General features: G+C 31.6%; 1 protein-coding gene and 1 pseudogene across 1 annotated transcript; both read left to right on the plus strand.

The window, feature by feature from the left end:
• The first annotated feature begins 6,016 nt into the window (after positions 1–6,016).
• LOC124848958 (small ribosomal subunit protein eS21-like) lies at positions 6,017–7,669 on the plus strand. Its single transcript, XM_088109494.1, has 4 exons — positions 6,017–6,112; positions 6,197–6,258; positions 6,378–6,510; positions 7,423–7,669. The coding sequence occupies exons 2-4, from the start codon at positions 6,209–6,211 to the stop codon at positions 7,486–7,488; spliced, it is 249 nt and encodes an 82-aa protein (XP_087965620.1). The 5' UTR covers positions 6,017–6,112; positions 6,197–6,208; the 3' UTR covers positions 7,489–7,669.
• Positions 7,670–8,439: 770 nt separating this feature from the next.
• LOC148204907 (putative protein phosphatase 2C 40) lies at positions 8,440–16,968 on the plus strand (annotated as a pseudogene).
• Positions 16,969–19,275: the final 2,307 nt, after the last annotated feature.

Genomic DNA, 19,275 nt, shown 5'->3' on the forward strand with positions numbered 1-19,275 from the left:
CAATCCCAACTCCCTAAACACATTGAGAGCAATCCCAACTCTCAATGAAGAACACCACAATTCTCTCCTCCTAGATAACCTGCACAGGAACACAATCCACTTGATTGTAAATGTAGAAACTGATCTTCAAGGAATACACTAGTAGTGCAGATATGATCAAAACTCTTTCAACTCAGCTTTCTTGTAAGAATCTTGATGATTTAACCCAAATATGATATTGATTCTCCAAGATTGTTCTTAGACGTTCCTTCAACCAATACCTAATCAACAAGTTAGTTATGAAATTGAAAGTTCATAGAATTGTTATTGAAACAACGCGCAAGACAATTATTTATAGGATTTTGAAATCCTGATGCACTTTAATCAATTACGCAATTAATGTAATCTGTTAAGCTTTTCCTTCTACTTTAACAATTTTACATCTATTTCAGATTTAACAAATTAAACAACGCATGCAATCTATTAAAAATTTTATACAAGCCAACAATCAATTAATATGACCGTTATAGGCAATTTAAGACTTTAAATGAAAATGATTTTCACAAGACAAACAATTTAACCGATTATGAAACTTATGAAATCGATTATGTTCAACACTTAAGCAAGTTTCCAAATCAATTTCCATTTCTAACGTATCAATGCACTCAACAAACACATGTTGGCATAACAACATGTTTTAATTGATTATACAACTAATGTAATCGATTACTACACAACTATTTGCCCATGTTAAACATATATTGATATTTAGAGAAATTTAATGGATTATATATAATGTTTAATCGATTATTTCTACCAAAAATATAATGTGCAATATGTTTAAACTTATGATTCATTTATACACAATAAATACATGTATCAAGCATTTCAAGCATAGACATAATAATGATAAAGCAATTGTTATGTCGTTTGTCGTGCAAGAAATCAAAAAATATTTCTTTTGTTCATCATCGAAAACATATATATATATATATATATATATATATATATATATATATATATATATATATATATATATGGGTAAAGCTCCCCCTATCAACAATATGTATGAAACTTTCTTTGAATATCCTTATGTCTCTAAACATTATTCTGATTCTGAGTAGGCTTTTGAATAAAGCTGACAATCTGCACAGAAAAATAGAACACAAAACAATAGACAAAAAGTACTTAAACGTACATTCATTCAAACCATTAAACGACCTATGCATTTGATGTGTTGGATGATTTAAGCGCTTAGGCGTGATGCTTGATATAATCATTTGATGCTAGTCTACTTTGAGTTGCTTGTAAAGATGTTTAGTTGTATATTGTGTAGCGAAACTTGTATTTAGACACTTTATTTTTTTTTTGTCCAGACACTATGTTGATTAGATGCTCTATAGCGTTTAACGCTTTTTAAGTTTATGCATCAGATGCAATTGTGATATCAAACATTCATATATCAGTTCATATCGTTTAGCACGTTATATTGATATCTAAGATTATTCGTTTCATTTAGACTCTTATTGGCTAAAAAACCGTTTGGATATTAAATCATGAGCTTTAGCGTTTTCTTAAATGTTTCCATTATATCATACATTGTTTGTCAATCATGTCTGTTAGACAGTATTTAGTACAAAGTGCTATATTTAAAAAAACATTGTAAATGATTATTTCATTCAACACTTTGGATAGATAATTGTATTGACAAACACTTTTTTTCAGTGTTATGCTTTAACAAATACAATCGATTAAGTGCTTCTTTGAAAAAAAATATTTTGTTAAATATTATACGTTAAACTTCAAAACACGAGTTTCTAGACAGTCTAGTCTTTCTAGACGATCTTGTTTTACCATTTTAAATCATCCATTTTTATATGTTTGAATATCAAAGTGCATCATAAGAATCACATTGTAAAGTATATCATTTTAGTCAATCAGAATCTCCATTAGAGTAAGTTTATATTTTGTTCATTTGTTAAGTCATTTTGAGTTTTTGCATGCATGTGTGGTGCCTTTTGTGAATACAAGGAACTCAAAAGAGTTTAAGATGAACATTTGTTTGTTTATGATCACTATGATATGTTCAAATAGTTAATCTAAATTTTTTAATATAGGTAGAGTATGTGAGATAAAGTTGGTGGAACTTAGTTGAGACATAACTAAAGTCCAAGAGAAGCTAGTGATTTGGTTGTTTATTTTGTAATGTTTAGTTAGTATTGTTAGATATATTATCTTTATTTTATATTTATCTTTTATCTTTAGTTAGTTTGTTATTATTTCTTATTTGTATTTTGGGCTTGGCCCATATTTGTTCTATTATAAATAGAGGACTCTATATATATATTCAACACAAGGGAAATTAATCTCATATGTAGTTTTTCACTATATTCAACATGGTATCAGAGCCTAGTTCTTTTGAGGAAAAAGTTTCTGGTGCCTCTGTTACTATATCCGTGGCTATCGGTGATAACGCCATCTACTGCCGGTGCCAGCGCCTTCGTCTATCGTTGCCACTATCAGAGTTCAAGTTTCGACTAACGATCACATGGTTTTGATAATCTCAGTCAGGCGACCACCATGTCATTAACGACGCCTTCATCGGAGCTCCTACGTGCTCTTAGAGCCTTTTAAAATTGTGGATCTACTCCCTTTTTTCATCGTGCATGGTGGCATGTCTAGTAGCAATTTAGAGAGTCAAGGTCGCTTGTTTTCCTCTTTCAAGTTCAACATCGCACATTCTGCCAGGCAGCTATTCAGAGCATCGAGGTTGCTCTTTTCCTTTTTAAGATGCCTTGATTGGAGAATTTTGGATTTTTTTATGGTTTCTCTCTCTTGTTCATCCATGGCTTCTTTCGCTGGTGTCTCTTCTGACCTCATTTTTTTGTCACCATTGCGTTGACCCGTCCATATATATGTTTTGTTTTTCATGGAAAAGATGGTTCTTGTTAGTTTATTTATTGCCGTGGTGGCTCTCCAACAATTACCTCTTTATCCAGTAGTGGCATTCCTCAATGGCGATTTGCAAGAAGAGATTTACATGGAGCAACCTCCCAGATTTGTTACTCAAGGAGAGTCTTCTGGGTTAGTATTTCCTCTTTTATGCCGTTGCAAATCATTAGCAATTTGGTGTCACTCGAATGCAGAAACAAATATTTTCACTAAGTCTTTATGTATTATATTAGTAACAAGCTTGATACATATGATTTGTATGCACTAGCTTGACGGGGAGTGTTAAATATATTACCTTTATTTTATATTTATCTTTTATCTTTAGTTTGTTTGTTATTATTACTTATTTGTATTTTGGGCTTGACCCATATTTCTTCTATTATAAATAAAGATCCTATATGCATATTCAGAGCCAGGTTCAGGTCTGGTGACCAGACTCAGACGAGTATGTCCCTCCATGGTAAGGTAAAGCCTCGGCAGGTGGCCGATGGCAAATAGTCAGATGTATCATGAGAGTGGGAGAGCAAGAGATGCTCAGTGAGGGGTCATGGATTTTGAAAAAGAGCAAAGTGAAATGTTGACCATGGTGTACTCGAGGATAAGAAAAGACTTTCATGATAGAAGAGATGGAGAGTCATAGTCCTTCCTTTAAAGGGAAGATTGTTAAGTACAAACAAACATATTTGTGATATACTGGTTTAGTAAAGTAGAATGTTTTGTGAATATGATGTTGAGAAATTGTATTCAATTCTGATTAATGAGATATCAAAAATGTTTTGAGTATAGATCATTAAAATATATTAATTGAGTCAATAAATTTTATTTGAAATCAATTTTGAATTTAATATAAACATTTGACATTAGAAATTAGTAAAAACATCCAACGTCATATATAATATAACATAGAAATCAAGTTAAATTGAGGTGTAGCTTTCCTCTGCATGTTATATTTTTTTTAGCTCATCATATCATTATTAAAAAAATTTAAATATCATTAATTTTATATAACTAAATTTCGTTACATAAAAAATGTCATATATTTTCGAAAGTACTCTATTATTTAAAGAAAGAAAAACAAAAATTACGATAACATGCCACATCACAATTTAATTTAATATATCAATTCATATATTACAAAATTAACTTAATAAATTTATTGAAATTATTATTATAATTAAAACTTTTGTAAAATTTTAATAATTTATATTATTATATTATTTATTTTTCAGTTACGAACAGTTTATTTTTAATTTTAAATGGTCTGTTATTATTTTGTTTCAATGAAATAAATTTAACAAATAACATTAAACAAAAATTAAATACATTTACTGAATTTTAAAATAATATTAATACTTTAGAAAAAAAAATTTATTGTTTACATCCGTTGGTTATTACAAACAAGATATTATAATAAATTTAATTTTTTAAACGTATATATGTTATTTCATAGTTTACGTAATTAAATTAATAAATATATTTAATTATAAATACACTGAAATCATTAATTTAAATCAGTATTTACATTTTTAACTTTTATTATCAAATAACATAATAATTTTTTTAAAATTACATTTAAAAATTATTTAAATTAATAAATAAATTTTAGATATTATTGTAAAACATTAATTATTTTTACTATTTTATTTTTAAATTTTAAAAGTTTTCATAATTTCATTTATTATAGAACAATTAAAAAAATTCAATTAAATTAAGAAATAAGAAAATATAATACAAGTTTTTTCTACCAAGTAATATAGAGACACAGTTATTGAGATTGAAAAACTTAAAATTGAAACTGCAAAATAATTCTAGAGGACTTGATTGATCATCTCACAATCTTTTATTTATAAGAATAAATTGATACACAAATACATGATAAATAGAGTAACCCTAAACACAATATAATCATGATAAATAAGGTAATCCTAGACATAATATAATCATGATGAATAGGGTACCCTTCACACACTATAATGATGATAAAATAGGATAAATATCATAACAGAAAAAATTCTCATTCATTATGTGAGTTAAGTATTATTTTGATAAGTTTTGTTGAATTTCAAAATTATGAACTGTAAATTTAGGAATATGGAAAGTTCCGACATCTAGGAATAAATATTGGTGATTTTTTTTTTCTCATTATATTACTTACTTATTGTAAAGTATTATTTTACAATAGGATTACATTTATAGGTTATCCAACAAAAATATATATATATATATATATATAATATATATATATATATATATATATATATTATATATATTATATATATATATATATGACAGGTGAAATAAAAAAAATATGAATATTCTTTGTTGTTTGATGTGATATTTCCCTTTCATTATGTTTTTCTCAATTTTACATAAAAGACACTAATTTAAGTTTCTATAAAATAGTATTGAAAATTAATGCATGCTTTTTTTTTTTCATTTGGGTTTCATGACACATTTAAGTATGTATTTTCGCACAAAATTTTCAATTATGTTTTTTCCATTTAATTAGTCAGTATTCTCTTCTATTAGTAAGTGGCAACAAAAAAAATTAATGGTTTTGATACAGTGGAACTTTTATGGAATAAATAAACACTACCGTTCTTAAACACAATTATATAAAATGATGTAGGTAAAAAATTGTGAATGAGTGAATATTTTATTTATATTTTTTAGTGCAAATAACTCATTTTCACATAATGTGAAAATATATCAATTTAGTTTTGAAAAAAAATTCTAATTTTAGAACCTGTCAAAAATCACATAATTATCTTCCGTGGTTAAAGTTAATAAATTATTTTGTTATTAAAATAGAATTTTAGGGATGCATTTGACAATAAATTAGAAATTATTTCATTATAAAGCTATAATATTTTGAAATAAATTATTATATATATTTTTTTACATATTAATAGTATTTTTCATTTTTCATTTTTATAAAGACTAAAGTAACTATGTATCGCGATGAAGGTTGAAATTCTCCATTTTCTTTTAGAAAATTTTAAATACAAAAAATTGATTTAGAGAGTAGAAAAAAAAACATATTTTAGTGTCCTTTGTTAAATTCGGGCTTTCGAAGAAAGCCCAGCCCAAGAGAAGAAGACTAGAGTTTTGGGATTTATAACAATCGTGTCCCTCCTAGTTCTTTCTCTACCGCACTCCTCTTCGTTCGTCTTCTTCTCTGGTGTGCTTCCTCTCTTATGTGTTTCTGTTCTTTCTTGATTCTTTGAAAATTTCATGTAATCCTTGTTGTTACTATCTTTCTAAGGTTCAACCAAAGATGCAGAACGAGGAAGGACAGATCACCGAGCTTTACATTCCTAGGAAGTGGTATGTGTCATTTTTCTATTCTTTCCATTAATTGTTTTTGGGATTTCCTTTTAAAAGTGATTTATCTGTTTGTTTGTTGAATTTGGGAACTTATATCGATTTTTGTGAATATGGTGCAGTTCTGCTACAAACAGGTTGATTACTGCGAAGAACCATGCTTCGGTTCAGATTAACATTGGTCTTGTGGATGAGAATGGTATCTACAATGGTCAATTCTCCACCTTTGCCCTTTGCGGCTTCATCCGTGCTCAGGTCTCCATTTTCATATCTTTTGGAATTAATTTATTATTATTATTATTATTATTATTATTCTATTTATTAATATTTATATGTGAACTGTGACTTACTTATTTTTTAGGTTATGCCAGTGGGTAGAAGTGTTTTGTATTTTTTGCTATGTACTTTTTTTTTTTGGTTTATTGCATTAGTTCTGTGATTACTGGATGTGTATTGTAAATTAGGGTTTGTTTTGCGAAATTATTGGGGTTGATTTTATGTGCCTCATAATGAATCTCTTTAGTAGAGAAAATAAATGTTTATATGCTTCGAATTGAATGTATAACAAATGGTTTCCTTTTTTATTTAGAAAAATTACTTGCTTAAATTCAGCGTTAAGAATTGGTTTGTTGTTCACTAATTTGCTGGGTCGATAGAGTTTCTGTTTCAGCGGTTGATATCAATTTATTTGAAGGCATTGGATGTTCTTGTAAATAGTATTTAATGTAGCTTCAAGCTGAGTTATTAACTATTTTCTTCTTTTATTTCCCCTTCATTTTTCTCTATTAGAATATTGGTTTTTCTTTCTTTCTCTGTAAATATCATACATTGGCGTTGTTAATTCTTGAAAATATAAAACAATTAGAATTTGTTTCCCGTATACATGCATCTGTGTGGTCAGCCGTAAAAATCCTGACAAACAGATCATTAGTATATATTTTTCTCGTTTCATTGTTGGTCTAAAGATAATGAAATTAATGCAGTGCAATATGATGAATTGTGATTTTGATTTATCAATGTGGAGCTTGCTTTTCATTTTATGAATACGTGGAATATTGTGTTTGCTATTTGTGTTTAGGTCCCAGTTTTTGTATTGAAACTCTTTTTTGTTTCATTTATGATATTTTACCTATTTACTAAGAAGCATTTCTTGCTCTTAATATCCAGGGTGATGCCGACAGTGCCCTAGATCGCTTGTGGCAGAAGAAGAAAGCTGAAGTTAAGCAACAGTGACGCCCATGTTACTTTGTTATGTATTAATTTTTACCACAAAATCCTTTACTGAAGGAGTAATCCTTCTCTTTCTGTTTAAAAGTAGTGATGGTAATTTGTGGTGATGTTTGGCAAGTCAATTTTTGAATGTTTATTTGTTGAAGGCTTTTAAAATGTTTGCCTTTTAAGTTTTCTTCTTCTTGATGGAGGCTTTTGATAATTAAATTACGCTTTTAAACTAATTTAAATTAATTTTACATTTATTTTACTAAGCGTCACTGAAATAAAATAATCTACCATTGCATATTATTTTGACCTTTTAATATAAAATTATTTAATTTTTTTTCAAAATCAATAAAATTATAATAACTAAATAATAATTAAGTTACCAATAAAAGACATTATAACATTATTTTATACTTATTAGATAATTTATTACGTAATTCCAATTCAATAAATTTAGTTAAGAGTCTATATTCATTTTTTTTAATTTATTTTATTCGTCCACATAATAGTAAAAAGTTATACATAATTGGTTAAATGTTAAAAAAGTGAGAGGTTAAAAATGAAAGGAATAATGAATAGAAAAGTTGTAAATAAGTGTCATTGATTTAAAAGAATAAAATATAACTTATAATTAGATAGTTTATTACTTTGTTTATAACAAGAAATAAACTACTTGTAATGAATGAGATGAGTCAAAAATGGATGAATACAAAGTTAGTTGTATTGACTTGTTAAAAAAATGTAAAAGATTATTAGTTAAAAAATGGTTGTTATATTACCAACACATGAAAATTCATTATTAGTTATTATACAAAAACACTAACAAATTTATAATATATAGTAATTTATGATTAAATTATAATATCAATACCAAATGATAATATGGCTCTTCATATTTGATTGCAAAATTCGGAAATTGAAAGAAAAAAGAGAAGAGAAAAAGAAAAGTTTGAAGAAAAGAAAAAAGAGAGAGAAGGAACCGGTTTCTTTGACTAGACCGAAACGTGAGCCATGAAAGAGCATTCATCTTCCCTTCTCTTCTCTACCATCCGAATTTCCAACCACTTCCTTTTCTTCCTTTCCTTTCAACACTCATTCTTCCTTCACCATTTTCTCTCTTCTCTCCTATTTCACCATCTCTCTTTCTCTTTCTCCTTCTTCGTTTCCATAGCTGCATTCTCAGCTCCTTCACTCTCTATTCGTAAGTGCTTTTTTTCCTTTCCTTTTTCTGTTTTTTTTCTTTTTATTTCATTTCACGTGTCTCATGCGGATTTTTTGTTCTACGTGTTTTTCTCTCTTCTGGGTTTTGTTTGTTTTGCAAAACAAATCAAATGAAGAATGCCCAAATGGAATTCTAGGGGAAAGTTTTGATTTTGATTTTGATTTTTACTCACGTTCAAAATAGGCGAGAGCATCACTGAATGTGAACTCGTGCAAGAATGCGCCCTTTTTCTTAGTGTTGATTTTTGTCAATTACACTCTTACATTGAGTATTATCATTACTGTCTGCCACTGTCATTGAAACTTCACTCTGTGTGTGTGTGAGAGAGAGAGAGAGATAGATAGATAGATGGAGAGAGAGAGAGAGATTGGAAATAAACAAGCTCATTGTTTCAATAAATTTTCCTGTTTTTGTACTATGAACTTGATCTTTCTTCCTCTTTTCCTTGTTTCTGGGGGCTTGATGTGAAGGGATGGCATGGAGAAATTCTTCTTTATTCATTAACGTGAAAAATATTTGGTATTTTTTGTTGGAGCCAAATGGTAAAATTTAATAATCTGCAAATTTTGTCAGAAATAGTTTGAGGTCGAATAAGTGTTGCCGTCAAGTAGTGAATATGGTACATGATAAAGCTTAAATTTTATTTTATTGTTTTTCTTTTCCTTTTCGTGTTGCTGTAAATTATTTGTGCTGGCATCAGGATTTAGTTTATGTTGTTTTTCTTGTCTTGGTGCCATGGACCTTCCTCATATTCAAAAGCATGAAATCCTCTTTGTTAGCAAAAATCAAAGATGAAGTTTTGATGATGAATAGATTTGCACAAGTCAAGATCCATAGAGACAAATTGAAGATTTCTGTAATTTATAAAGCTTTTATAATAATCAGAGTGGTAGTGCTCAAATAAGTATTAGGGTTGATTCTTGTAATTTATATTTGATTTATTTACTGTTAAGAATCATCCACAAGCTGTTTTAATCGATTAAACCTAGTGTTAATTGATTAAAACGAGGCTGGCACTGAAAACCCAATCACCCCTGTAATAATCGATTAAGGCTATTAATAATCGATTAGTTAATCGATTATTCCTGAGAATAATCGATTAACACTAGTCGTTGGGAGGTTTCAGATTTGAAAAACTAGCCGTTGGGGTTTCAGATTTGAAAAACTAGCCGTTGTACTCATTATTAATCGATTAATATTTATGTTAATTGATTAAATGCGTTAGATGGCCCGTTTTCGAAGAATGGAAGGGTATTAGGCTGAGTCTATAAATTGGCTCTCTGTTGATCTCAAACAACAACTCTTCCCTTGTGCTCTAGTACTCATAAATCATTGAGACTTGTGTGCTCTTATTCGGCTTGTGAAACTCTTGTCTGTGGAGCTGGTGAAGTGCTGCTACGGTGACAAAGGAAATAGCCGGTTCATCCTTGGTGTGTCTAAGGAGGTGTTCGGAAGAGAATCATCCTTCGTGAAGTATTCGGAGGAGGTGTTCATCCTTTGTGAAGACTCAAAGGAGGTGTAGGTTCATCTCTTGTGGTATCAAGAGAGGTGGTTTCTAAACTTTTACAAATTGTGTTTCTTTGTGATTGTAATTTGTAATTGTTTTGTGTTAGTGAAAAAGGTTTATCTTGTTTGAGATAAGCGACTGGACGTAGGATTGGTAAGATCCGAACCAGGATAAAATCATCTGTGCAAATTTCTCTCAACCTTACTTCTTTATTTGTCTTTATTATTGCTTGGTAAGTTTAATGAGTAGAAATTAAAAGGCACACGTTCGTATTAAAAACCCTCTTGGTTTGTTATTCCACGCTAACAATTCCGCTGCAGCGATTCTAACAATTGGCATCAGAGCTTGCTTTGATAGTCATTCAAATGGCAGGATCACATCAAACCTTTGCAGAGGGTGCATCAATCAATAGACCCCCACTATTCACAGGTGAGAACTATGCATTCTGGAAGGTAAGGATGCAAATATTTATTGAATCTATTGATTGTGAAATTTGGGATGTTATTGCGTCTGGTTCTTCTGTTCCTACTAACAATATACAGGAACCAAAGCCCCGTGGTCAATGGACCATTGAAGAAAAGAAAAGATTTCAGAATGACGTAAAAGCTCGGAATATCATTGCATCAGCATTGACTGTTGATGAGTTCTACAGGGTTTCTGTCTGCAAAACTGCTCAAGAAATGTGGGACGTACTCAGAGTGACACATGAAGGAACAGATGACGTAAAGAGGGCAAGGAAGAACTCCCTAATTCAAGAGTATGAAATGTTCCGGATGAAGCAAGGAGAAACAATTTCCGACGTTCAAAAACGCTTCACCAACATTGTCAATCATCTCATTGGACTGGGTAAGTCATTTGATACGGATGAACTTAACATTAAAATTTTGAAGTCTTTAGACAGGTCGTGGCAACCTAAGGTGACTGCAATCTCGAAGTCACAAAATCTCAACACCATGACTATGGCGGCACTTTTTGGAAAGTTGAGGGAACATGAACTTGACCTCGGAAGACTAGATGAAGAAGAAGCAAAAGCAAAAACCAAGAAAAAGAGTCTAGCCTTGAAATCTGAGGTAGAAAGGAGCAAGAGCAAAATGGAAGATGAAGATTCAGAAGATGAAGAAAATTTGAGACTCATGATAAAAAGGCTCAACAGGTTCATGAAATCAAAAGACAAAGGAAGATTAAAATTCGAAAAGAAAGAAAATCAAGGATCTTCCTCACACTATAAATGTTATGGTTGCGGAGAAATGGGCACTTAAAAGCGGACTGCCCAAATCAAAAAAAGAATGAAGAAATAAAGGAAAAGAAAAACTTCAAGAAAAAGAAAGCCTACATCGCATGGGACGATGACAACGAAACAATTTCCGATTTGGGCGAATCTGATGAAGAAGCAAACATCTGTTTAGTGGTGAACGACGACGCTGGAAGCCAAGTAAGTACATCTAGCGATTCTGATAATTATAGTCAAATTAGTGAAGATGAATTGCATGAAACTTATGCTGCTTTAATAGTAGAATCTGAAAAATTAGATAAAGCTCATAAGAAATTGAAAAAGGATTTTAAAAATTTGAAATCAGACTTTGAAAATATTCTTGAAGAAAATAAAAATTTAAAATTAAATTTTGAAAATATTTTTGAAGAAAATAAAGATTTGAAAAATAAAGTTTTATTTTTTGAAAAAGGTAAATTTACTAGTAGTGATGAATGTGCTTCTTGTGAAAATTTTAAGAAACTACTAGAACACACAACCTTAGGAGAATGTAGTAAAAATAATGAAAATAAGGTTGTTAAAAATAAGTATGTTCCTAAAATTAAAAATAAACATAATAATAGAACCCGTAGAACATGGGTAGAAAAAGGAACAACTTATAGGAACACAAACTTTGTATCATGCTTTTATTGTATGAAAAAGGGTCATACTTCAAATAAATGTAAAATTAAGCATTATGGTGTTCCAAGTGGTAGATATGTTTGGGTTGTAAAATGATTCCTCTTTTTCTAAATCTAACCCAAAGGACCCATACAAGTAGTTGGGTACCTATTGTTTAATATTTAGAATTTCTTTAAAACAAAATTTAAGAAAATTTTATTCCAAGGCCGATGAAACTATTTTTTTGGATATCTTCTAATATACAAAGCATATATAGTTTTCAATCGGAAAACATTTGAAATAGAAGAATGTGTGCATGTTGTCTTTGATGATATTGTAGACCTTGAGGCAAAACCTCTTGAGTCAGTTGAATTAGATGCAGGCAATGATGAAGATTTGTAGAAGACAACAAATGAAGCGAAGAATGATGACAATCCTCAAGATGAAGATCTAAACAAAATGTGGAAACAACCTAGAGGATTATCATTACGCAGTTGGAGGCATATCTAAAGGGATAAACATTAGAAGAGATCTAAGAATTTTTAGAAATATCTTAGGATTGCATTTTTAAATGCGTTCCAGTTTTGCATTTTTGAAAAACTAGCCATATTTTTATGCTTTAAAATTCCTATCTTATATAGTTCAATGTATGTTTAAACAATGTTTTATAAGTTCTTTATCCTAAAATTATTTGCTTTAAATATCCTATTGTGTATGTTTAAATGAATCTTTAAAATTTGAAATACTTTTAGCTCATATGCATACATGCTTTTATTAAGGGGGAGTATTATCTTAGGGGGAGAACATCACACACAACTTTTTAATTATGATCAAAAAGGGGGAGAAAATGTTTAAAGCTTATTTGCTTATTTGTGTCTATTCACTAATGCACTTTTTCTTCCATAAGTTGAATCCAGATTATTACTAAAAGCTTTAAATCAAAGGAGTTTTTGATCATCATCAAAAAGGGGGAGAATGTTAGCAAAAATCAAAGATGAAGTTTTGATGATGAATAGATTTGCACAAGTCAAGATCCATAGAGACAAATTGAAGTTCTCTGTAATTTATAAAGCTTTTATAATAATCAAAGTGGTAGTGCTCAAATAAGTATTAGGGTTGATTCTTGTAATTTATATTTGATTTATTTACTGTTAAGAATCATCCACAAGTTGTTTTAATCGATTAAACCCAGTGTTAATCGATTAAAACGAGGCTGGCACTGAAAACCCAATTACCCCTGTAATAATCGATTAAGGCTATTAATAATCGATTAGTTAATCGATTATTCCTGAGAATAATCGATTAACACTAGTCGTTGGGGGGTTTCAGATTTGAAAAACTAGCCGTTGGGGGTTTCAGATTTGAAAAACTAGCCGTTGTACTCATTATTAATCGATTAATATTTATGTTAATTGATTAAATGCGTTAGATGGCCCGTTTTCGAAGAATGGAAGGGTATTAGGCTGAGTCTATAAATTGGCTCTCTGTTGATCTCAAACAACAACTCTTCCCTTGTGCTCTAGTACTCATAAATCATTGAGACTTGTGTGCTCTTATTCGGCTTGTGAAACTCTTGTCTGTGGAGCTGGTGAAGTGCTGCTACGGTGACAAAGGAAATAGCCGGTTCATCCTTGGTGTGTCTAAGGAGGTGTTCGGAAGAGAATCATCCTTCGTGAAGTATTCGGAGGAGGTGTTCATCCTTTGTGAAGACTCAAAGGAGGTGTAGGTTCATCTCTTGTGGTATCAAGAGAGGTGGTTTCTAAACTTTTACAAATTGTGTTTCTTTGTGATTGTAATTTGTAATTGTTTTGTGTTAGTGAAAAAGGTTTATCTTGTTTGAGATAAGCGACTGGACGTAGGATTGGTAAGATCCGAACCAGGATAAAATCATCTGTGCAAATTTCTCTCAACCTTACTCTCTTTATTTGTCTTTATTATTTGCTTGGTAAGTTTAATTGAGTAGAAATTAAAAGGCACACGTTCGTATTAAAAACCCTCTTGGTTTGTTATTCCACGCTAACAATTTCGCTGCAGCGATTCTAACACTCTTAGGCGGGCATAATCATTTAAAGTTTTATTTCCTAAATATGGTAAATATGAATAAATACCTGAGGAACTCTTAAAAATGTTTACACTCATTTGCTCAGATGCATTTCCCGTACAAATATGTTTTATTAGCATACAAAGGAAGCCAACACTGATACTGTAAGGTTTCAGCCAAATGCCTATGAAATTTTAGGTATATAATTATGTTTACTTTGATCCTTCATTTCTAATGCTTGAAGAATTTACTTCAAATTGGTTAATATTATTTGAATGTTATTTGTTTATTTGTTATAATGTTATTTTGTTGAACTAATGGTTGCTAGTCCGGTATGTGGTACAGCTTTTAAGTTTGTTTAAAGAACTGTTATTGTGGCATTATTAAGTATATGAATTGACCGCTGTTTCTGCTATCTAGAAAATCTTCTGTTTTACGTTTTCTAGATAATCAAATGGCTTTTTCTACCAGATTAAACACACACATAATCTTTGATTATACGTTCCTATATGGATTGTCATTATTAGTTTTGAATGAAACCTGTCTTCATCATACATGCATGTTTGATTGATCAAGTTTAGCTGCTCTCATGTTTCGTGCTCTGAGTTGATACATGTTGTGTGTTAATACTGTTTACTTTTGTGCCAGTGATGTAATATTGATAGTGTTGAGAATGGATTTCTTAAACCAGGAGATGAGCATGCATAGCCCTGAAGGTGAACTTAAAATAAGTTTTGGCTATCAATGCAATAGTGACAGAGGTATACCTTACAAAGAAATCAATAGAACAAGCAGTTTCTCTTGCTTATCCGGTGCTGCCTTAAGTGCAAATGCTACACTTGCCAACACAAATATCTGCAATGGCGTAATAGGAGAAGAAATCCTTCCGAGTTTGGACTCTCCTAAATCGTTTCGAACAATACCCTCTTATCAAGTTTTCCAAAATTGGAAATATTATCATCTTCTGTCCATAGTAGTTTTTCAAATCTAAGTTGCAGCCCTTCCACTCCAACTAACATGCTTGAATATGACTCATGTTCATTAAAATCTATGAGTGCTTCTTCTAGAACTGAAGGTTTTCTTAATGCCATGGATGTTCAAGTTGCTGGAGGAGCGGCTGGTGAAGATAGAGTTCAAGCAGTTTGTTCTGAAGAAAATGGGTGGCTCTTCTGTGCTATTTATGATGGCTTTAATGGGAGAGATGCAGCCGACTTTTTGGCGGGTACCCTTTATGATACCATTGTATCTTATTTTAATATGTTACGTTGTGATTTGGAACCACATTTCATAAAAGCTTCTGACAATGTGGCTGTGGGTGAATCCTTTTCATATAATTTGGATGATAGTCTTATTCTTCTGGAGCACCAATCTCCTTCAAAATTTAAGGGAAACAATTCTGGTCTTGACTGTTTGGCAAACATTACTCCACCTTCCAAGTCAGAAGCATCTCCTAAATCATTTTCACATAGTAAAGTACTTGATGGTCTCCAGCATGTTCTTAGTCAGGTTGAGAATGATTTCTTATGCATGGTTGAACAGGAAATGGAGGAACGTCCAGATTTAGTTTCTATTGGATCTTGTGTTTTGCTTGTGCTTCTTCATGGCAATGATTTATATACACTTAATCTTGGTGACAGCAGAGCAGTATTGGCGACATGCTGTACAGATAACAGAATGAATGGGAATGAGAGATTGAAGGCTATCCAGCTCACAGATTGTCATACAGTTGACAATGAAGCCGAAAGAGCTCGAGTTCTTGCTGATCATCCTGATGATCCTAAAACCATAGTAGCAGGGAAAGTGAAGGGAAAACTGAAGGTTACTCGAGCTTTAGGAGCAGGGTACTTGAAAAAGGTTTGCATTTTTCTTATATTTTAGGCAAGAAGGTTCCAAAAGATTTTGAGTTGTGATTTTCTTTTGTAAAAGAAATTGTACACAATAAGATATTATAAAGATGTAATAACCCTGTACTGATATCCTAGCTCCAAATGATGAGTGGATGGAAGTTCATTACATTTATCGACTTTGCTAGTTTATGAACACCAACTATTTCAAAAGGACATGATTTTCCTCTTTTCCTTCCCTACAGAAAATTCTGAATGACGCATTAATGGGAATCCTTCGAGTTCATGATCTCACTAGCCCACCATATATTTCAACTGATCCATCGTTGAATGTGCACAAAATCTCAGATTCTGACCAATTTGTTATAGTTGCGAGTGATGGTTTATTTGACTTCTTCAGTAATGATGAAGCAGTACAGTTTGTAGAGTCTTATATATTGAGAAATCCTTTTGGTGATGCAGCAAAATTTCTTATTGAGCAATTAGTTGCAAGAGCAGCTGATTCTGCAGGTCATTTTTCAAGATCTCATGCTAACCTTGATTTTCATTGCATGAATGAGTTAATGTTATTTTACGATTAGTTACTAAGTGATGCTCTTGCAGGCTTCAGCACGGAGGAGTTGATGAATGTTCCCGACGGGAGGAGGAGGAAGTACCATGATGATGTGACGGTAATGGTGATCATCCTTGGCATGAATCAACGGACTTCAAAAGCATCAATTTGCACCTAGAGACTGACCAAAGAAAAATACATTTGAAGCTCTTAGATGACCATATTGGTTAAAGTGGTATTTCTTAGGAAGTTTTGATGTTCAAAGTGTACATTAGACCTTTAGAACTTAGAATCATTTGCTTGGTATCCAAAATCTTTCTGTAGTTTTTCCTATTCGTCTGGAACATGAATTTTTGAAATGGTTTCCTTGTATATAATATCAATGAAAATTAGCTTTTGTTTCGAAAAAAATGTAGATAACTGCTTTATATTTTGACAAGGGCAAGATTGTTACTTCATATACTTTTCTTATTAGTTGGTTTGCTTTATATTTGAATCGAGGAACATGCATGCTTGAATATATGAAAAGAAGTAAAAGAATGTAAATTTAAGAATGCATAAAAATGAAAGTGCTTCACTTTTTTGCCTTTCGGGACCTTCCCAGGCAGAAAATCTGCAGTCTCTTGGTTTCCTCACAGCTATTCTTTTTGTACTTACTGATAGAAAGTGACAAAATATTTTGAATGTGCATACTGAGTAATATGATTTGGTGACATCAAAGTGGAAAGAAACAAAAGACTTACATTAATCTTTGATGAAAAGTTGTAACATTCTTGTCATGTTACTCAACTTCAAAATTCAAATTTTTTATAGAAACTATTTTTGTTTCTGAAGTTAGTATTTCAAAGTTTAGCTTTAGTTTAATCTAGCTTGACTAGAGGTAAGTAAAACTTGAAATGTTAGTCCTTGACACAGACATGCATAAAGTTAGTTAATACAAGTAATATCCTTAACTAAATGCAAGATGACAGAAAATTGTAGTCAAACATCTCTTTATTATAGAGCTATCATTAGACCATAAATCTTTGGAAAAAAGTTATCCTATTCTCTGAATAGTATTTTATGTAAAAGATGAAAAAGTTGGAAGTTTAAAAAGTAATGAGAGTTGCCTACATTAATGCCCTTCTCACTGATATGTTAATTTAGGGCAGACAAAAAAGTGTTTTCAGTGAATTTCAACTTTTGCTCCACAAATAAAGTTCTCCAACACCTACATGTCCCCAAAACCACCAACAATTGTCTTCCTAGGTGTATAGTAAATGGAACTTATCATGTTCATATAATACACATTTCAGTATACAAATTTTGATCTGATATATAATACTGTGTATAATTGTATTACTTTTGTCACACACATATCAAAGGTATATTCTGAAATCAAACTACATAACTTTTTGTGGTCCAAGTTGCACAACTTGAACCAGTTTCCAAATTCTACCCACCTGACATTAGAGTCCCCCACCATTCTTTTTCAGTTTTTCTATTCTCTTTTGTGTAATCAAAATGCACAACGTCCTAAATCATCAAGAGAAAATATCAACCTTTAATCTGTTACATTCATATAATCCATACACTTCTTTAACTTTGTTGAAATAGGACAACTTCTTTAATGGATCTCCATGCATTTCAACAAAGGAAAATGATACTCGAACAACCAAATTTGACAACATTTGAACACGGCACACGTGTCAGCGTTTGAGAGGTCCACGTTTTCAAGGGAAAAAGCTGCTCCATTCTGAGAAAACCTGCTTCAACTGTGACGTGGCGAGGGACGGGCACGGGCAGTTTAGGGTGTGCGTTTCAAATTTGAAATGATATTCGAACTTCGTAGAGAGAGAAGCGGCGCGAACATTGGGGACCTAGACAGAGAGACGAGAGAGTTGGAGAAAGGGTTCACGAGCGAGAGAGAGACGGAGTGGTTGCCGGAGTGCCGCCGTTCAACGTTGAAGGTCGTGTCGGAGAGATCGAACCCCTCCAACCCGTTCCGTTTCACGGCGCCGCAGGTCCGACGTGGAGCGCTCGAAGCGAACAGGGCATCGTGTTCCGTCCGTTCCGGCCCAGCGACTTAGGTGTGGCTTGTTTTGGTGTCGATTCATCCCAGGTGGTTCCATCCCTGTCCCGGAGTGCCGCCGGACCTTTCTTCTAGAGATATTGCCGTCATGAAGAGGCGGATTGCAAATGTTCTTGAACCTGGGGAAACGGTATGTATGTATTTTATCATTCTTAATTTTCTGATTTTTTATTTCTTTGTTCTACTGAAGTATCATTGTAAAATACAATATTTATTTTCCAATTCAGTCCAGAGTAGTTGTAGATCATCCATTTGTTTAGGCAATCATTGGTTTTTTATGTGGCCAAGGAGTTGTGGAATTTCTTGCTAAGGGTAGTTCATATCCTTAAAATATATTATCCAGTTAAAAATATTTTACTCTCAAATCTGAACGTGTAAGGAATGTGTAATTTTGACATTGTGCTTTTCAAGTTGGAACAAATAAATACAGAAAATAAGAGAACCCGAATCTGCTGTTGACTCCATAGTTGCGTATGCAAATTTACTTTTAACTTGAGTTGAGTATGGCAACCCTAAACCGTTATCAGAGAAAGCCTGTTAATTGCCATTTTTTCAAAATAAAGGATTAATGGTGTTCATAAAGATAAAAACATAAGAAACAATATTTAAAGTTATATTTGGCTTGTATCTAACTGCAATTATTAATTTTATATCATGTTCATTTACATGTTCTCTTTATATCTTGTAAATCTTT

Source organism: Vigna umbellata, chromosome 1 (assembly GCF_029865625.1).
Source record: "Vigna umbellata cultivar VRB3 chromosome 1, Vumbellata_1.0, whole genome shotgun sequence".
Lineage (NCBI taxonomy): Eukaryota > Viridiplantae > Streptophyta > Magnoliopsida > Fabales > Fabaceae > Vigna > Vigna umbellata.

Coding starts and splice junctions, on each gene's coding strand:
- LOC124848958 (XM_088109494.1), top strand. CDS start 6,209: ATGCAGAACGAGGAAGGACAGATCACCGAGCTTTACATTCCTAGGAAG. Junction 6,259..6,377: donor CTTTACATTCCTAGGAAGTG/GTATGTGTCATT, acceptor AATATGGTGCAG/TTCTGCTACAAACAGGTTGA. Junction 6,511..7,422: donor GCGGCTTCATCCGTGCTCAG/GTCTCCATTTTC, acceptor CTTAATATCCAG/GGTGATGCCGACAGTGCCCT.